The 19,360-nt window shown below is 38.8% G+C and overlaps 2 protein-coding genes across 3 annotated transcripts; both read right to left on the bottom strand.

Moving 5' to 3' along the window:
• Nucleotides 1-535: 535 nt before the first annotated feature.
• Nucleotides 536-2,660, bottom strand: LOC149385786 (calcineurin B-like protein 10). 2 transcript variants are annotated; one of them, XR_016301272.1, is made up of 8 exons: nucleotides 2,417-2,660; nucleotides 2,177-2,336; nucleotides 1,974-2,056; nucleotides 1,837-1,899; nucleotides 1,591-1,699; nucleotides 1,415-1,479; nucleotides 1,050-1,341; nucleotides 540-947 (listed from the first exon to the last, which is right to left on the bottom strand). XR_016301272.1 is itself a non-coding variant. In XM_089625498.1 (7 exons), exons 1-7 carry the CDS (start codon nucleotides 2,507-2,509, stop codon nucleotides 1,231-1,233), a joined length of 684 nt encoding a protein of 227 aa, XP_089481624.1. In that variant the 5' UTR covers nucleotides 2,510-2,660; the 3' UTR covers nucleotides 536-1,230. The 2 variants fall into 2 exon arrangements, 1 of the variants encoding a protein (XP_089481624.1); XM_089625498.1 differs by having other exon boundaries at nucleotides 536-1,341.
• Nucleotides 2,661-4,712: 2,052 nt separating this feature from the next.
• Nucleotides 4,713-9,630, bottom strand: PLDEPSILON (phospholipase D alpha 4). The gene is made up of 4 exons (XM_089626406.1): nucleotides 9,535-9,630; nucleotides 8,051-8,676; nucleotides 6,497-7,002; nucleotides 4,713-5,322 (listed from the first exon to the last, which is right to left on the bottom strand). The coding sequence occupies exons 2-4, from the start codon at nucleotides 8,653-8,655 to the stop codon at nucleotides 4,907-4,909; spliced, it is 1,527 nt and encodes a 508-aa protein (XP_089482532.1). The 5' UTR covers nucleotides 8,656-8,676; nucleotides 9,535-9,630; the 3' UTR covers nucleotides 4,713-4,906.
• Nucleotides 9,631-19,360: the final 9,730 nt, after the last annotated feature.

Raw genomic sequence — 19,360 nt, forward strand, 5'->3', positions numbered from 1 at the left:
TATTTATTATTTTTTTTTTTTTATCTGTAGTGATGATAAAAGGGTTTCTAAGCTCTAAATCTTGATAAAAGTAAATTGTCTAGCATTCTAAATATAGTTTTGGCATGGAATTCCTTTAAGAACGTGGTTTGACTTCTTAACTTTCACTAAAGTATGCTTGACAGTTGAAAGGTATTTGATAGAAGCTGACTTGTGGACATGTCACTGGCTTACCATACACTGAAATAATTTACTGACTTGAGCAATGGTGCAAGTGCTATAAAATGTAATTCATCATTCATGGTGCATTGTAGTAGGCCGGTACTAATGAAGATTTTCTCTTAAAAAACTTGCACTTTTTTTTTTTTTTTTTTTTTAATTTATTTTATGTTTTGCCTTCAAAACACTATTACTTGGGCCTAATTTCTCTACAAAAACCAGCCCTTCTATATCAGTAATAGTTAATATAAAAGAATGGCTTTAGTTGCCCTTTGGTATACTTTTATACCCTTTCATGCTTTTTTTTTATTAATAAGATCCCACAATTATATATAATTTAACTCTAAAATATAGGACATTGATTTTAAAACGGATGCAATGGAATATAGATGTCTACTATTGAAATACAGTTGACAACCATGGAACATCTACCTCAAAATCCGGTCTTACATGGCCAACTTAGGAGTTGTGCCGAAAAGGACATGAAAAAATTTGTTTCACCTATGTAAGGATATCATGAAATTTGAAGAGCTAAATGTTAATATACATAATGTAAATAATACGGAAGCAGCTCTTATAATTTAACCAATTTCAAAACTTCAGCAAAATCCGGACAGAACTGAAGACTCTTGCCGGATTGAAACATACGTTCATCTCTTTGGCATAAGCAAATAGAATTTAATGCGTAAATGTTTCAGTCTTCGACTTCGGTGTTGAAGATGAAGCTCGGGAACACTGTTGTGATATCCCTGGAAAAATTAGCATCACATATCAATCAAACCGAGCATTATGATTCACATAAACGACTGTATCATTGCCCCTATATGAGAAGAAAGCAAAATGTTCTTCACTTTAAATATGGCATTGTCATATTCTTCAGAAGTTTCGGTTGCCGGAGAACAAAAGCTCTCCAATCTTCATTGTCTATCTTTCCATCTTTATTCACATCCGCGTCTGCAAATGTCTAAAGCAAGAAAAATCAAACTTTTCAATCCGCAAAGAAAAAGAATAAAAAAAAGACAGGAAATCAAATCAAATTTTTTTCGGGACTACTATCCTTGCCTTGGCCACGATAGCTTCAAGAGTTTCCTCAGGGACGTGGACGCCGGTTTCTCGCAAAATTGCATCCACCATTTGCCTTACCTGAAAAATCCATGTTTTCACTTTGTGTAATTCATCAAACTGAAACTCATGTAACAGTGTGATTTAATCTCACCAAAAGACTTACTTCTTCCCTTTGAATAAATCCATTTTGCCTCAAATCATACAGCCTAAATGAAACTGCATGAAGTATAACCCCACCCCATCCATGGGAATACATAAGTCAATATTTCAACACATATATAATCTTTAAATGCGATCAAACATATATAATCTTTATGAAATTCTTACAATCTATCTTGTCTGCCAAAGGAGTATTAGGGTGAAATATGCTGAGGGCATGTACAAAGTCATCAAAGTCAATACCCCCGATTTTCTTCTCATCAAATGCATCAAACACCTATTTTATATCACACATATGCCAATTTCTTAAGATCTAGCTACAACAACGTGACAAACAAACAATTGATCCGTGTGTGTACTAATTTTAACCACACATATGTTCTAGAAAAAAAAAATATACATGTACTTACTTACCCTATCCAGAAAAAGATTATCACCACCATCCGTTGTTTTGAAAAGTGCCAATCTAAGCTCTTCCTTCAGAATAGGAATCAAATTTTAGTCAAGAAAAAAAAAAGCAAAAATTAAGATTCCAATTATTTTCAAACTACCTTATGAATCAAACCATCATCGACGATTGAGCTGCTTAGTTTCTTGAACAACTCGCGCAAAGCCTCTACATCATTCACACTAACTGCCAAAAAAAAAAAAAAAAAAACACCGGTCTTATTAATTTAGCAGCACAAGTCAGAGATCAGAGAATAAAAAAAACGACATATATCAATTTAATGATGAGAACGAAAAAACGACGAACATGGTGAATTGCTAGCGAGACGAACGACATCGTCGAAGGTGTGAGTGGAGGGCTGTCTCCGGCGCTGCTCGTTAAGTCCGAAGCAGCTCGAAAACGAGAAAACGAGAGCCTTAAGAAAACCCACCAATGGCTTCACTATCGCGCATAGCGACCTTGAACACTTTCATTTAGCCAATTTTAGTGAAAAATCTGACTCAAAGTAAAAAATAATTAATATTGTTGGAGAGAAAGTAGAGATACCAGAGAGCTGAAGGAATTAGTGTTATTGTTAAGATCTGCTCGGCCAAAAGGAATGTTACGAGGCATACGCTTATTGTGGTGTCTTCGATTCATTTTCTGAGGCTTTGAGATACTCGAAATCTCTGCTGAGAGAGAGAGAGAGAGAGTGAGGGTATGGGAATAGATCGAGAGATCTTTAACGCTGTGATTGTCTGGTAGATTTGAGTCAAGCAAAGTAGGTTCTGTAGTTTTTATTTTTATTTTTACAAACTGTGTATAATTTTGTGACACGTGATTTCACGTGCATGTCAAATTGTTTTTCTCTTTTGACATTGAACTACAATACAGTAACATGTACGTACGGTACACCGGTAAAATTTCATTCTATATAGTGACGTCATAAGAAACTATCATATTATTATTTATTAGCTGAATTCGGAAAGATAAATTTGATTAATTAGACTCATTAACATATTAATATTAAATTGACTAAAAAAAATTGGTATTTGAAAATTCATGCAAATAAAATTTTAATATATTATTTCAGACTTCATACCCTAAACATATCGTTTTCAACTGTATTTTGAATCTCAGTCTACTTTATCTATTTCATTTTCTCTTTCATTTTCAAAATTCAAATACTCATATATATATTTTGTATTTAAGCTATTTTTGACATATGTTGCTTTGAATTTCATTAGAAGTTACCATATTTTTTTAGATCAACATGTGCATAAATATCAGAAAATATAAAGGGAAACAAAATTAACTTTTTGGAATGAAAATGAATTTCGAATACGATTATTATTGGGATGTTGAAACTGAAAGTAAGATAGATAAAATAAACAAAAAATTGGCCAGATAAGCCTTAAAAACAGTGGCAATTGTGTTTTAGCCAACGTTTGGTTAATTTTTTGTAAATGGCCATTGCGCCTACGTGGCAGGAAATTAACTGTTTTTTTGTTACTGAATTGCCCTTATTAATTGCGCATTCATTTTTAAATTTGGCAGTTTTAATTTGAAATTTGAAATGTACCGAAATGGTATTTATTTTCGGAATAAACTTTTTTTGGAAAGCAGTTATTGCATTTTAGTTATGTTGGACGTGTGTTTTGGTCTGTGTATATCGGCATTAATGGTAATGATTCCCTGAAATTCTGTAAGTGTAAATGGAAATTTTCACGTTAATTGATTTGTCAGCTTATTTACAATACAAATAACCTGTAAATTAATTTTATATTTATTGTCCATTAACATCAATTTACATCTGAAGAATCAGTTTACAATTTACATCGCGAGGATGAGCGGAGCGAGAGCAGCGATCTTGTGTGCCGATCTGGTGCGCTCGATCTGGTGCGCTCGATCTGGTGTACCGATCTGGTGCGCTCGGCCTCGGAATGGACTCGGGCTAGAGATTCTGCAAGACTCCTCGCCATGGATCTCGTCCGGCCGGCGGGCCTACAAGTCGCTATGCTGCTCTGCCGCCGTGCCCAGGTCGCCGCGAAATCCCGATCAGAACCTAGGTCACGCCATAGGTTGCCGCGCGCCTCATCCTCGCTCGCTTGCGGCTTGGTTTTTGGATCGGCTCGTGGTCGCTCAACAACGCTCGTGGACGCTCGGATCTGCGTTCCCAGCCATCGCCGGTCGCGATCTTCTCGCGCGCGCTCTCCGACCGTCCGACGCGACTCGATCTCCGCCGTCGTTGGTCGCGACTTCCCTCGCGTGCGTCGCCAGCCACTCATCTCCTTCTCAGGCGCGGCTCGTCGTGTGCCATTCGCGTCTGTATCAGAGAAGATTTTGGTATCTTCTCTATTAATTACAGAACTGAGGTAGTTATTAGCCTAAATATTGAATTAATTAATATATTTTGTAGGCTTTTTGGGCGGGATCGGTTTATATAGAGAAACTGCTGCAGTGAGGACATTATGGTACATTTGTGTGTGTAAATAAATTGGGCTGGCCATTTACCCGAAATTAACAAAATGTTGGCCATATCCAAAACCTTATATTTATAGGAGGCTATTTAGCTATATTACCCTTAAAATAAATTGCAAGTAAATATAAAGTTCGAAATGGTTTTTTTAAATAATTGAAGTTACAGCCTTTCATGCAACTTTAGACATAGCAAACATTTTTTTTTACCTTATTTAATATCTTAGTGAGTCTAATTAGTCCAATTCCTCTTTGCAACAATGTTATGTATAAATATATAGTTCCTTCCTGACAAAAAGAATCAAGCATGTAATTTATCAGGGTGTCTGATGTGGCCAAATTAGTGATTACAACACTATACACATCATTAAATATTAACCATATATCTCAGCATTATTCATAACAAGTACTATATATACAATTTTAATATTAACCGAACTGCATGTATATTTCTACAAATCTCCATTTTGTATCCCTTTTTCTCTCAATTCATGATTATGTCACGCTCGCGGCGTCCACATGTGAATGATTACAATAATATACGCATTCAGTTGTTGAAAATTGGTAAAGTAGTAATTACTAGGTGGTGAAAACCGGCGGTAAAATTTTGGACCTCTTTCCTTTGACCGGTGCGTTGGTATCAGGGAAAATGCCTTGACCAAGATCCTCAACCAAACCTGTTTGTGTCACATTTATAGGGTACGTCATCAAGTGAACCCCTTCCATGTCCGCCACGTCATCGCCGCTGTAGATCCGCCACATTTTATCTCCGATCGCTCGCAATTTGCGAACGCAATCGAGGCTCTCGGGCTCGAGGAACGCCTTATCGGCGAGCCTCGTGTGCTCGTACCACAACGACATTCGAAAGGCTCGAACGTCGCCGTTCGTGATCCGGTGTGGTTGGTAACAGCCTAGGGCGATCTCCGTGTCTCGCTGGCCGTCCATCGACCGTTGGTTTATGTTTGCCGATCCGATGATGAGGTACGTGTCGTCCACTGATTGGTTATTAGCTTAATTAGTTAGTTACATTAATTAGGTGATCAAAATTTGCAAATAACTAAAATATATAGTTAAAAATTTTAATTTATTTATATATTTAAATTAGATAATTTCCAGGTCGCAGAAGTGACACGTGGCCATACATGAAAAGATGATAACTTTGCTAAGGATAAGATTAGCTGCAGAGAGGAATAGATACAAAAACCAACCATGTGTTTTCATTATGAAACTATACGGCTATACCCTACAATCATAAATATTAATCATATATCTCAATTATGATTTGATAAAATAATTTGGTTTATTGATGAAGTTGGAAATAACGTAACATAGTAGCATAGTTGTTAGTCTTTGTCAGCTGAAATGATTTCAAACTTCCATTTATTGTTACTTACTTTGATCCCTGGTTTGGCAAATAAAAAACTTATCATGAGTTACAAAAAAAATTAATTTTATTATCAATAAATAGTTCTTCTAAGTCAAATCCACTTATGGACACGGGAGTTTACCCATAATCAAAGAAGAGAATGTTTGAGACTCTGGATTGTCACTAAACAAAAGAGGGTTCCAGCAAGAAAAATGTAGCAATAATTTGGTTAATTATATACATATTATAGAAAAATTACTTTGTGAGCTATTAAGCTTTAAAAAAACTGAAAAAAATTAGCAATAAATTGGTTATTTATGAATATCTATATATAAAAAGAAGAAAAATTAGCAATAAATTGGTTATTTATGAAATATCTATTAAAAAAAAAAACAGAAAAATAGCAATAAATTGGTTATTTATGATTAAAATTAGAGCTGAGAGTTAGACCACTTAAACTTTTATATATAAATTTTAACACAAAAATGTAATAATTAAAAAAATTAAAAAAAAACAAGCATACATTGAAACAGATCACTTTTTGTAATTAATATTTCTGGGAAAAAAAGTTGTTATTCAAACAAGAAGAAATTAAGAACGACTGCCACGGATTGAAAATGTCAGTGGACAATCGAATAACAACTTATTCCCATACGTACTTAATTCACTCTTCTTTTTTCGATTTCATTTGCATCTATAAAGTATAAATACGTTGTATGTTTCTATTTTCTATTTTTTTGTAATAATAACTTAAAAACACACACACACACATATAGCAGATCAAAAAGCATATATATATATACCTATGATGAGCTTGGAGTGAACGTAAACCATGAACCTCCGATTCCTCTGAGCATTCCAATACTGCGTCCCTCGCCTCGGAAATTCCGGCGCCACGTGTTCTCCGGCGCGGCGAACCTCCCGATTCCCGAGGCAGAAGAAGCTGAGATACTCCGACGGGCTTCCGGTCCCGCCGGTCTCTTCGATGGCCTCTCCGACGATTCCGTACATCATCACCACCGTCTGCCTGAACCAGTGCAGCATCTCTCCGACGGTCTCGCTCTCCGGCGCCCCCTCCGGCCACATCGGCACCACCACATACGCCCCGAACCTCTCCCCGGCCCTTATCTTCGCCGCCACCTTCAGGGCGATCTCCGCCGCCACCAGGTTCCGGCACGCCGATCTATCGCCGGCGGAGGTACTATGCCAGAGGTGGGACCCACCCATGAAGTACTGGTTCTCGATGTAGATGAACCGCTCCGCCCTCCTCACCGCGGCCACGTACGCCTCCTCTACGCTCCTTTCAACACTGTAAAAAAATTTAAACTCTTTTATTAGGTTAAAAGTGAATATAAGTTATAGAATTATGGAGTGTCTAAAACTAAATTTAAAGTGCTTTAAAGAAATATTTTTATAATTTTTTTTATTTAATTTGTGATTGCAAAAAAAAAAAAAAAAAAAAAAAACTAATTAAGAGTATTATGAATTTTAAGAATTTTGCATATAAAGAACAGTTATCGATATCTAATTGCGTTATTGTGTATTGTTTTTGTATATTCTTTTTCCTTCTCATCAATTTTCACTAAATTTGAAAGAAATAGTTACTTCTCATGCGCTGTAAATGTTAAACCCTTTTGAAGATGAATACTTATACTCCTCATGTGTTTAAGCTATTTAATTAACCATGGTTTAAGCGTGAATACACTATATGTTTTAAATAATTGTAACGGAAAAATTGAAGTGCTGATTTCATTTCTTTTAAAATAACAATCCTTAATCTATGCCCTTCAATCCAGCTAGCCCAATTTTGTATATGTTACAGAAATTGATATAGAAAAACAAAATTGTAATAGCTAAATAGGCAATTAAAATCAATAGATTTATAAAATAGCTAAAATTTGTCTAAAATTAACGAAATAGTCAAAATATATAAGTGATAACTTCTATTATTATTTTTTTAATCTTGTGATTAAATATTTTGAAAGCCATATATAATTATATAAATCATCAAAAAAATTAGTTACGGACTCATATTTTTTTTTACAATGGCTATGTTTGGCTTACCTTTATAAGCTTGATTTTAGTTTTTCCTAAAGTTAAATCATATTTAAGAATTTGGTAAAATTGTTTTTTCTAAAAGTTAAAAAGTGTTTTTGAATATTTTAACTAAAAAACTAAAAGCTACCGACTGTGTTTGGCATATCATTGTTAAAAAAAAAAAAATGATTTTACAATAGCTGCACGAAAAAACTGTTGTTTTAAAAAACAGACGAGTGTTTGATAAACTATTGTAAAATAGCTGTAGTCGTTTAGCAAAAAAAAAAAATAAAACTCAAAAAGTTAAAAGCTCCGTGTACCTCCGCCGCTGCACCGACGCCCCGTCGACGGATCGAAACACCTGCGCCTCCCACCCCCCTCCGCCGCCCTCCGGCGCCGGAGACCGGAAAAGCCGCTCCCGCGGGACCAGCAAAGACGCGTCGAGCTGCCGGGCCCACCGCTGCTCGAAGTTGGACAGCACGTCGAGCGCCGCGGGGCCCGCGAGGCGCGCGTGGGAGTCGTGCCAGGGCTCGCGGGGCCCGCCGCGGCGGGGCCCCGCCCCGGGGATGCTGGTCTGGTAGAACTCGTCGTCGGCCCCGAAGAGGGAGTGGGCGTCGGTGTCGTAGCGGCCGCGGCAGAGGTCGAGGCCGCCGACGAAGGCGGCGGCGTCGGCGTTGATGGTCTTCTGGTGGTGCGAGAACACGGTGGGCACGCCGTCCGGCCGGAGCCGGGGGCAGAGCCGGCATATCACGGCGCTCCGGCGGAAGAACGCCACGGCGTCCTGGCCGCGGGTGGCCATGACTCCGGCGTTGCGGATCACCGGAAGCGAGGTCTCGTCGTCCCACACCATGATCCGAACCGCCACTCCTTCCTCCGCTTTTCTCTTTAGCAGATCTCCGATTCGGACCCCTCTCGCGTGTGCCATCTCCGTCGCCGGATCTCTCACCTGACGCCGTCCGTACATTTTTTTTTACTCATTATTACGTGACGTTCACAATCGAACGCCGGAGCTGAAAGGCTCTCGCTCTTTCAACTTTAAGTATTTTTTTTTTTAACTGGAAAAACGAGTTTATTAAACTGACAAAAAAAATTTGGATTAATTAAATGATTCGTTGTATCGTGAGTGGTATCTAGACTTCTATATTTAATCAATTTAGTATCAATATAAATATTTTCATAGACAATTATTTTGACATTATTAACTTATTTCTTTCGTATTTTAAATTGATCGTGGTTAATAAAATATATATATATATATATATATATATATATATATATATATATATATATATATCAAGTCCGTATGAGTTTCAAGAACACATTTTTGAATTGCCACTTTCTTCAAATTGGATCCGGATCCTCTATCTTTTTTGGTGTCTTATTTGGTGTCCCTTCAATTAAAATAAAAACTACTTTTTATTTAATTATTAATTTTATATTTATTTAAAAATAAATTCAAATGATTAAATTGATTTATTTTGATTGGAGATACACAAAAAAGACGGACAGACTATCTGTTTTCCTTCAAATTACGCTTTTACTCACTTAATTAGCCAATTAAAAAAAAAGTGACAAAAATTATTAATATAACACACTTAAAAAAAAAGACAACATTATATGGGTAACACTATAAACAATGAAGCTTATTTAATTTTGTAAAAGATTATATTATCTGCTTTTTTTTCAAGTGTATATGTTGTGTTTACACGTAATTAAAATAGTATAAATTTATTGCAATTGTAATAATAAGTCCGGAAAAATTTATCAAATATATCTATATATAGCTAGGGTTTAAAAATCTTACGAGAACCAAGTTAGGGTTGAAAGCCCATCCCGCAATGTATACCAAACACTTAGCTCCCTCAATCGCTCTATACACATCCTCCCACAGCCTTCCCGGAGATCCATGTTAGCAATATTCTAGTAATATTGACGTAAATAAAAGACAAATTGCATGCATGAAAAAGTACACGTAAATAGATTACAAAACCCGGTTACACCTTTATATTAAGAACCGGAAAACAAAAAAACAGGTCGGAAAAGTCGAGGCCCGTTGGACGGTTTCCTTGAAGCTTTTTATCGCTCTCCCACAGGTGCTGGAATTCGTGAGCGAAAGCCTCCCAGGATACAACGACTTCAGAGGCAAGGTGAGCACCAAACACTTGACTCTCTCGGCGAACTAGAACCTGTGTGAACCTATCACCACGACAATGCAAAAGAAATTTTCTTGGGAGGAGGAGAGATTCGGGAACAGTGGGGAAAATCTGGAATTTTCGAAGTGTTCTGAATGAGAGCTTCGGACCCTTTATATAGGCCAAGGCATCCGAATTTGAACCACCCAGCAAAACGCCCAGCCTTAAAGGAGTTTAATGCCCCTAATGAGGCCATTAACACGCGGTTACATGCCAACGTTAATCCTCCTTCATGGCTCCTAATGAGGTCATTAACGCACAACGTTAATCCTCCTTCATGGCGCATTGATGCACGGCCATAACGCACGGTTTCATGTTTAATTCCCAACCATAACGTGCAACATGAGGAATTAAATCATTAAGAAGTGAAATTTGTAGTAAAAAGAAAGCCCGAGACCGAGACAATTCCCGAAACCCGAAACCCGGAACCCGGAACCCGGGCCCGGGCCCGGCCCGGCCCGGCTCGGCTCGGCGGCGGCGGCGGCGCGCGTGTGTGTGTGTGTGCGCGCGCGCGAGGGGTTAAGAGATAACCCACCCACACTCTCCTCTCTTGCACTTGCTTGACCATTAAAGAGAGAGGATAGTATATAAACACTACCACAACACACATCCCCAACCAATGTGGGACTCTTGGGTTTTCACTTCCACAACACAACAACAATTGTGTTTCTTTAGCCTACTTTGAGCATCAATTTCTCATTCATCTTAGGTCCGATTTTGGCAAACAAATATTCGATTTTATAGCCCTCGTTACGAGGAATCCGTATCACTTGGAATTATTCAATTCCGATGAGTGGAACCCACTCAACTTGTTGCCATAAATCAGCCATCCACATGATAATAATAAATAAAATTTATTAACACATTCCAACAATCCCCCACATGAATGAAATTGAGACGACAATTATAAAGACACGACTCGATGTGGTGATAGATTCTACGGTCAATACCAGTATAGGATAGGTAGGCAAAGCCTTTGAACCTTCCCTCGGTAAGATATGCCATCTTTACTGACTACTCAGTAGACACGTTGTCCTTGAACTGTTAGCCGTTTTGCATAAACGATAAACATATCCCCCACTGATATCTCCCTGACACAGGTTCTGTTCTCATGGTTATGTCCATTTTGGCCCTGAACATCAGCCTGGTTCTGCAAGAGTTTCTAAAGAATTAAGCCCAATTAATTCTCCTTTGAAGCGGCCCCACTTCTCTCTCACATAGGTGATTCTTTTATTAAGAGTAATCCCGCATTACTCATTCGGAATCTCAATGATCCGATTTCACAGAATCATTAAAAGCTCTAAGCTTAACCTCGTACGGGAGTCACTGTTTAATATTTAGGAATAGGATTAGGGGTTTTCCCCCACAGTGACCTCACAAAGCCTTTGACAATTAGGTTGTCCCTTTGAACCAAGATCTTGGGATCTCCAGTCATCATGGTTGGGTTTCCTTTGCCTTGGCTTTATTAGCCATGGGCTTTAGCCCCATTCCTTTGGTTGTCTTCTCTACTTGGTCCCTATTTAACCCTTTGGTTAGCGGATCCGCAATGTTCTCTTTGGACCTAATATAGTCAATACTAATGATTCCAGATGAGAGAAGTTGTCTAATGGTATTATGTCGTCGACGGATATGTCTAGACTTACCATTATACATCACACTATGTGCCCTACCAATAGCAGATTGGTTATCACAATATACACATATTGCAGGCATTGGTTTTGTCCAATTAGGAATATCCTCCACAAAGTTCCTTAGCCATTCGGCTTCTTCCCCACATTTATCCAATGCAACAAACTCAGATTCCATCGTGGATCTCGTTATCACAGTTTGTTTGGAGGATTTCCAAGATATGGCTGCACCTCCCAGAGTGAATACATAACCACTCGTGGCCTTTGAATCTTGAATATCAGATATCCAACTTGCATCAGTGTAACCTTCAATTACCTCGGGATATCTCGTATAGTGTAGACCATAATCACGAGTGAATCGTAGATATCTCAATACTCTTACGATTGCTTTCCAGTGTTCAGCACTTGGATTACTCGTATAACGAGCTAGTCTACTCACGGTGTAGGCTAAATCCGGTCTCGTGCAACTCATCAAGTACATGAGACTGCCTATCACTCTAGCATATTCAATTTGAGAGATGCTTTCACCTTTATTCTTAGACAAGTGTTGACTAATGTCTATGGGAGTTCTCGAGACTCCAGAATCGTTATTCCCAAACTTGTCTAGAATTTTATCAACGTAGTGTGTTTGATCCAGTACAATCCCATTGGGTGTTCGGGTAATTTTGATCCCCAGAATTACATCAGCAATTCCCAGATCTTTCATATCGAACCTTGAGTTCAATATATCTTTTGTGGATTGTACCATACGATCATTACTTCCCACTATGAGCATGTCATCTACATATAAACACAGAATCACATACCCATGTTCAGTGGTTTTAATGTACACACATTTGTCACACTCGTTGATCTTAAATCCATTTGACATCATGACGTTGTCAAATTTCTCATGCCATTGCTTTGGGGCTTGTTTAAGGCCATAAAGCGACTTGACAAGTTTACAGACTTTCTTTTCTTGTCCAGGTGCAATACAACCCTCAGGTTGATTCATATAGATCTCTTCTTCGAGATCCCCATTAAGAAAGGCTGTTTTTACATCCATTTGATGAATTTCAAGATTGCGTAATGCAGCAACGGCAATTATCAATCTAATAGAAGTTATTCTCGTCACGGGAGAATAAGTATCAAAGTAATCAACACCCTCTTGTTGTTTATACCCTTTGATTACCAGTCGTGCTTTGTATTTATCAATTGAGCCATCGACTTTCATCTTCCTCGTAAAGATCCACCTAGATCCAAGTGTTTTACTACCAGGAGGAAGGTCAACCAACTCCCAAGTGTGGTTTTGCATGATCGAGTCTATTTCACTTCTTATGGCTTCTTTCCATAAGTGACCCTCAACAGAATTCACGGCCTCTTTATAGTTTAGAGGTGGACCCTCCAACATATAGGTGAAATAATCAGAACCAAATGATTTTTCGACCCTTGCTCGCTTACTTCGTCTAAGTCCCTCAGATTCTATCTCTTCTTCGGACTCTTCATCATTATCTTGAGTTATTTCCTCAATATCCTCAAGAGAATGGTTTGATGAACTTGGTTCATTTTCCTTAGACTTATAAGGAAATACATGTTCAAAGAACGAAGCATTTTTAGATTCCATAATCGAATCATTGTGTATATCGGGGTTTTTCGAGTCATACACAAGGAATCTATATGCATTACTATGTTGTGCATATCCAATGAAGATACAATCTACAGTTTTTGGTCCTATCTTCATTTTCTTAGGAGCGGGAGCCATTACTTTGGCCAAGCACCCCCACATTCGCAAATATTTATAGGAAGGTTTCTTTCCTATAAATAGCTCAGACGGAGACTTATCCTCCTTCTTTCGGGGTATCTTGTTCAGAAGATAATTTGCAGACAAGATCGCTTCCCCCCACATTTCTTGGGGTAACCCAGAACTTAACAACATCGCATTCATCATCTCCTTGAGAGTGCGATTCTTACGTTCGGCAACGCCATTTGATTGAGGAGAATAAGGTGGAGTGACTTCGTGAATAATTCCATGTTGTGCACAAAAAGTACCAAATGGTTCAACATATTCACCTCCTCGATCACTTCGCACTTTCTTAATCTTCTTATTGAGTTGATTCTCAACTTCCAATTTGTATATGACAAATTTCTCAATTGCTTCATCTTTGCTTTTAAGCAAATATACGTAACAATATTTTGTACAATCGTCAATAAAAGTCACAAAATATTTATTACCACCTCTCGTGGGCATGAACTTTAAATCACATAAATCGGTATGGATTAAATCGAGAGGTTCATTACTTCTTTCAATACTATGAAAGGACGTTCTTGTTAATTTTGCTTCAACACAAATTTCACATTTATGGTTTGTGTCAATATTAAACTTTGGAATACACTCCAAATTAATCAATTTTCTCAGTGTGTCATAATTCACATGACCTAGTCTACCATGCCATAAATTAGACGACACAATCATATAAGAGGAAGAAGAAGCTTTATTATTATCTTTTGCCTTGATGGCCATTACATTCATTTTGACCATGCCATTCTTGACATAGCCTTTGCCCACATACATACCATTCTTAGACAATACAAGCTTTTGAGACTCTAAAACCATCCTAAACCCATGGTTATCTAGCACAGTCCCAGAAATCAGATTCTTCCTCATATCAGGCACGTAGAGCACCTTAGTGAGCTTCAGTTCCTTCCCAGAGGTCATCTTCAAGAAGACTTCACCTTCCCCCTTGACTTCAGAGGTGGCAGAGTTGCCCATAAACAACCTCTCTCCATCTCCAGGTAGCTCGAGGGTGGAGAAGGAATTCTTATCAGTGCAGATGTGGCGGGTTGCTCCAGTGTCCAGCCACCACTCCTTCGGGTTAGAGTCAACCATGTTGACCTCGGAGACCACAGCAACGAGGAGGTCATTATCATCCTCCACAACATTGGCCTCCTTGTTCTTCTTCGGCTTTCTACAATCAACCGCTCGGTGACCGACCTTGTTGCAATTGTAGCATTTACCAACAATCTTTTGTTGGCCCTTCTTCTTGAACGTCCCACTCTTGACTCCAAGCTTTTGGGCGGGCTTCTTCCCCTTCGAGTTCTCGCCATGTTCGACGACGTTAGCTCGCTCGGAGACGGTTCTAAGTCTCCTATCGGATCCTCGGTTGTCTTCTTCGATTCGGAGGCGAACAACCAAGTCCTCAAGACTCATCTCCTTTCGCTTGTGCTTAAGGTAGTTCTTGAACTCCTTCCACCCAGGTGGTAACTTCTCTATCACGGAGGCAACTTGGAAAGACTCGCTAATGGTCATTCCCTCGGCTTGAATCTCATGGAAAATGAGTTGAAGCTCTTGGACTTGACTCACAACGGTCTTTGTGTCCACCATCTTGTACTCAAGGAAACGACCCACAATATACTTCTTTGAGCCCGCATCCTCGGTTTTGTACTTGCGATCCAACGAATCCCATAGCTCTTTAGAAGATACTTTAGAGCTATACACGTTGTATAAAGAGTCGGCGAGACAATTCAACACGTGGTTTCGACAAAGATAGTCGGATTCGTTCCACCCCACATAGGCCCGAAGCACTTGTGGGTCGGCTTCACCCTCTCGAGGAGTGGCCGGAGGATCTTCGGTTAAAAACCGTGCAAGTCCGATGGTCGTCAGAAAGAAAACCATCTTTTGTTGCCACCTTTTGAAGTTGAGTCCGTCAAACTTCCCCGGCCTCTCGGCCGGCATCACCGTGGGAGGCCCTCGAGCCACGCCCACGTTTGAACCATCAAGGCCCAAACCCGCCATAGGTTGAACAAGACCCGCGGGTCCGTTCCCGGCCGTAGCCGCCATCGAGCCTTGTCCCAAAGTCACAGGGATTTGGCCGATGTTAATCAAGTTTGGCGGGGTGTTCACCACGGAGGGGTTGTCTCCAACGTTCCCTCCAACATTCATCGAGTCGTTGTTGTTCACGTTAGTCATATTTTCTACAAAAGAAAATCACAAATCAGTAACTTTTCAAACAAATCCGAAAACAAATCGGAAACAAAAACTGGAAACCGATTATATTCAGGAAAAAAAAAAATAATCCTTTCCTCCACGCAACCTGTCTTTTTCGAGATAAAAAGCTTCAAGATTGTTAGCAATATTCTAGTAATATTGACGTAAATAAAAGACAAATTGCATGCATGAAAAAGTACACGTAAATAGATTACAAAACCCGGTTACACCTTTATATTAAGAACCGGAAAACAAAAAAACAGGTCGGAAAAGTCGAGGCCCGTTGGACGGTTTCCTTGAAGCTTTTTATCGCTCTCCCACAGGTGCTGGAATTCGTGAGCGAAAGCCTCCCAGGATACAACGACTTCAGAGGCAAGGTGAGCACCAAACACTTGACTCTCTCGGCGAACTAGAACCTGTGTGAACCTATCACCACGACAATGCAAAAGAAATTTTCTTGGGAGGAGGAGAGATTCGGGAACAGTGGGGAAAATCTGGAATTTTCGAAGTGTTCTGAATGAGAGCTTCGGACCCTTTATATAGGCCAAGGCATCCGAATTTGAACCACCCAGCAAAACGCCCAGCCTTAAAGGAGTTTAATGCCCCTAATGAGGCCATTAACACGCGGTTACATGCCAACGTTAATCCTCCTTCATGGCTCCTAATGAGGTCATTAACGCACAACGTTAATCCTCCTTCATGGCGCATTGATGCACGGCCATAACGCACGGTTTCATGTTTAATTCCCAACCATAACGTGCAACATGAGGAATTAAATCATTAAGAAGTGAAATTTGTAGTAAAAAGAAAGCCCGAGACCGAGACAATTCCCGAAACCCGAAACCCGGAACCCGGAACCCGGGCCCGGGCCCGGCCCGGCCCGGCTCGGCTCGGCGGCGGCGGCGGCGCGCGTGTGTGTGTGTGTGCGCGCGCGCGAGGGGTTAAGAGATAACCCACCCACACTCTCCTCTCTTGCACTTGCTTGACCATTAAAGAGAGAGGATAGTATATAAACACTACCACAACACACATCCCCAACCAATGTGGGACTCTTGGGTTTTCACTTCCACAACACAACAACAATTGTGTTTCTTTAGCCTACTTTGAGCATCAATTTCTCATTCATCTTAGGTCCGATTTTGGCAAACAAATATTCGATTTTATAGCCCTCGTTACGAGGAATCCGTATCACTTGGAATTATTCAATTCCGATGAGTGGAACCCACTCAACTTGTTGCCATAAATCAGCCATCCACATGATAATAATAAATAAAATTTATTAACACATTCCAACAATCCACATATCTCCGCCGGAGGCCGGAAATCCGAACAGTGATGGGCATCCTGGTACAGCCTGACGTCACACCCCGACCTCAGCGGGAAAGACGCGTTCCTCACTCCCCGGAAACCGCCGTCCCTAATCACCCTCTCCCACCCCATCTCCGTCTCCGCCGGCCGGAACCACAGCTGGAGTCTCAGCCTGCTGGGCTCGCCGCCGCCGGCGAGTGGGAAGTCGCCGTCGATCAGGCTCGTCCCGCCGACGATCCGCCGGGCTTCGATCTCGACCGTTCCGAAGGTCGTACAGTTCGTCTTAAGCGTGATTGTGATCGTGGAGGTCGATGGGTGAGCGCAGAGGATTTCGAAGGTTTGGTTCCATGTACGGTTGCGAGACTTTGTCGTTTTCGCTACTTTCGTGTCGTTTATCTTTATTGTCACGTACGCTGGTTTTCTGCTCGCAAATAACACACACTGGACGAACAAAACGGACAATCAAGTTCTGTGCGACGTGAATTTAAATTATATCATGCATGACGAATAATAATACGCACCAAAAAAGAAATTCGGCGATAAATATTAGTCATATAGTCCTAACAAACATGTGTATGATCCGTATATTTATTTTCTGTATTACATACGGTGATTTGTTGATATGCTCTCAATAAAATCAACTAAAAATTATAACTTACATTTAAGGGGAATTTTGGGGTGTAAGGCGTTGCATGGAATATTGTGGCTTCGAGTGTTCCATGGAGATACTTGTGTTTTCCTTCCATTATCTTGTAGACGAAATGGGGTTTGAGTATATAGAGATTTAATTGTTTGTAGTTTGTAATTGGTGATTCATATATTGTGTCCCCTAAAATTATTCCTGTAGAACTTATATGCAAACCTCATAAAGAAAAAGAAGAGAATAAGAAAAAGAAGCTTGGAATGCAATTGAGTAATATATTTTGGGTGGCGGTGTGAAGACTTGTGAGATTGTGTACGACTAAGAATAACTAGACTTATAAGGAAACCTTGCCGTTATGTTTCGAGTTTTGGCGTCAAGCTAAAGTCTTTTTGACTAACTTTTCTGCCTCTACGTGACATCATGTTTGACACTACTTTGATCATCCTAAGAAATATAACCTGGTCGTCGGACATGTGAGATTGTGTATCCGACATTTAACATTCCTTACAATAATATATCTGACTTTTAAGCTTAGTTAGCTTTTGTTTGTAACAAGCAGAGTACAGGTAAACTATACATATGGGGAAATATTTATTATTCATGATATAATAGGAAATAATCATTATAAAACTATATATCTATAAGGGGAGGATATTGTAGCAAAGTCAAATATGAGTTGTATTGTACCCTGCCCAGGCCAGCTTGCAGTTTTTGAGTCCTAAACCGAATTTTGAAATGTATTTTATTTTTTTTATTTAAAAGCGCCTAAAAAAATATTAATAAAAAACAAATGCTTAGATTATAAAAATAGTGCAAACAAAAAAAATCAATTTTTTTTAAAGAAGATGAAAAGTGGACCATAAATAATCAGAAATACAATAAATAATATGTGGGTTTTCGCCTGTTACAGATTGAGGATTTAGGGGTCTTGTCTGACTAAGATCCATGTCCAAAGAAAACCATATCTCAGATCTGAAATTCATATCTGAAAAAATATTCAAAACCACTCCGATTAAAAATCGGACGATATAAAAACCAAATCTAATAAATTTGGATTATTGAAACATAGTTAAAAGAAAAAGTAAAATATGAAGAAAAAAATAAATATAAAAAATATATTTTCTTAAGTAGAGAGTATCCATTAGTCGAGATCACTTGTATTTCATGAGAGACGACGACACCGAAATTAAAAGCTCAAGTCTTTATTTTTCTAAAAGAGGCGGCTAGAGTTTTGGGGACAGAGAGCGCTTTCCTTTGAAATGTATCCTTTTTTGATATCATGGTTATTCTATGAATAGCACATTTATAGGTCTAAACATGGTTAACATAAATATCAAACATAGGGAATAAACAAAAATGTAAAACAATAAAAAAAATAAAAAAAATCAACATATATATTATAAATATAAAATTAGAATATTTTAGGCCTCCCAAATCAGTAGGCCTAAAGCCATGGGGAAAGCCAGCCCTGATTAATGCACCATTATGAAATGATGAGTTGTAAAGTGAATTAAAACTTTTACTCCACTTTTACATTTTACAATTTAAAAGAATTTGTCAAAAGATGTAACACGTTGTTTAATGGGCAAAAAACCTATTGAAAATTGCAATGATAGCATATTTTTTTTATTTTTAGAACTGATATATTATTAACTAGGATCACACGAATATATTAGCAGTACAAAACGAAAATAATATTATTAATCAAAATTATATAATTTTAAGATAAATTTCAAAGAAGCATCATTTTTGCAATTCATAGAGTTTGAACTCGAGACTTCTCAACCGAAATATTGTGTGAAATTATCATTAGATAAAACTAACAATCACAATGATAGAAATTTCATATCCCTTACTTTGTGCAAATCAATTCATACCATTGAATGAATTTTATA

The sequence above is a fragment of the Urtica dioica genome, chromosome 9 (genome assembly GCF_054948205.1).
Source record: "Urtica dioica subsp. dioica isolate 48M chromosome 9, U.dioica_male_clone48M_v1_H2, whole genome shotgun sequence".
Lineage (NCBI taxonomy): Eukaryota > Viridiplantae > Streptophyta > Magnoliopsida > Rosales > Urticaceae > Urtica > Urtica dioica.

What these genes read in the sequence shown, in the direction of transcription:
- LOC149385786 (XM_089625498.1), bottom strand. Translation starts at nt 2,509, where the DNA reads ATGAATCGAAGACACCACAATAAGCGTATGCCTCGTAACATTCCTTTT. An exon ending in TTTGGCAGACAAGATAGATT is followed by an intron (nt 1,480 to 1,590) that starts GTAAGAATTTCA and finishes TACTTCATGCAG; the next exon opens with TTTCATTTAGGCTGTATGAT. An exon ending in GGGAAGAAGTAAGTCTTTTG is followed by an intron (nt 1,342 to 1,414) that starts GTGAGATTAAAT and finishes TGGATTTTTCAG; the next exon opens with GTAAGGCAAATGGTGGATGC.
- PLDEPSILON (XM_089626406.1), bottom strand. Translation starts at nt 8,655, where the DNA reads ATGGCACACGCGAGAGGGGTCCGAATCGGAGATCTGCTAAAGAGAAAA. An exon ending in GCGTCGGTGCAGCGGCGGAG is followed by an intron (nt 7,003 to 8,050) that starts GTACACGGAGCT and finishes ATTTTTTTACAG; the next exon opens with TGTTGAAAGGAGCGTAGAGG. An exon ending in TCACTCCAAGCTCATCATAG is followed by an intron (nt 5,323 to 6,496) that starts GTATATATATAT and finishes ATAACCAATCAG; the next exon opens with TGGACGACACGTACCTCATC.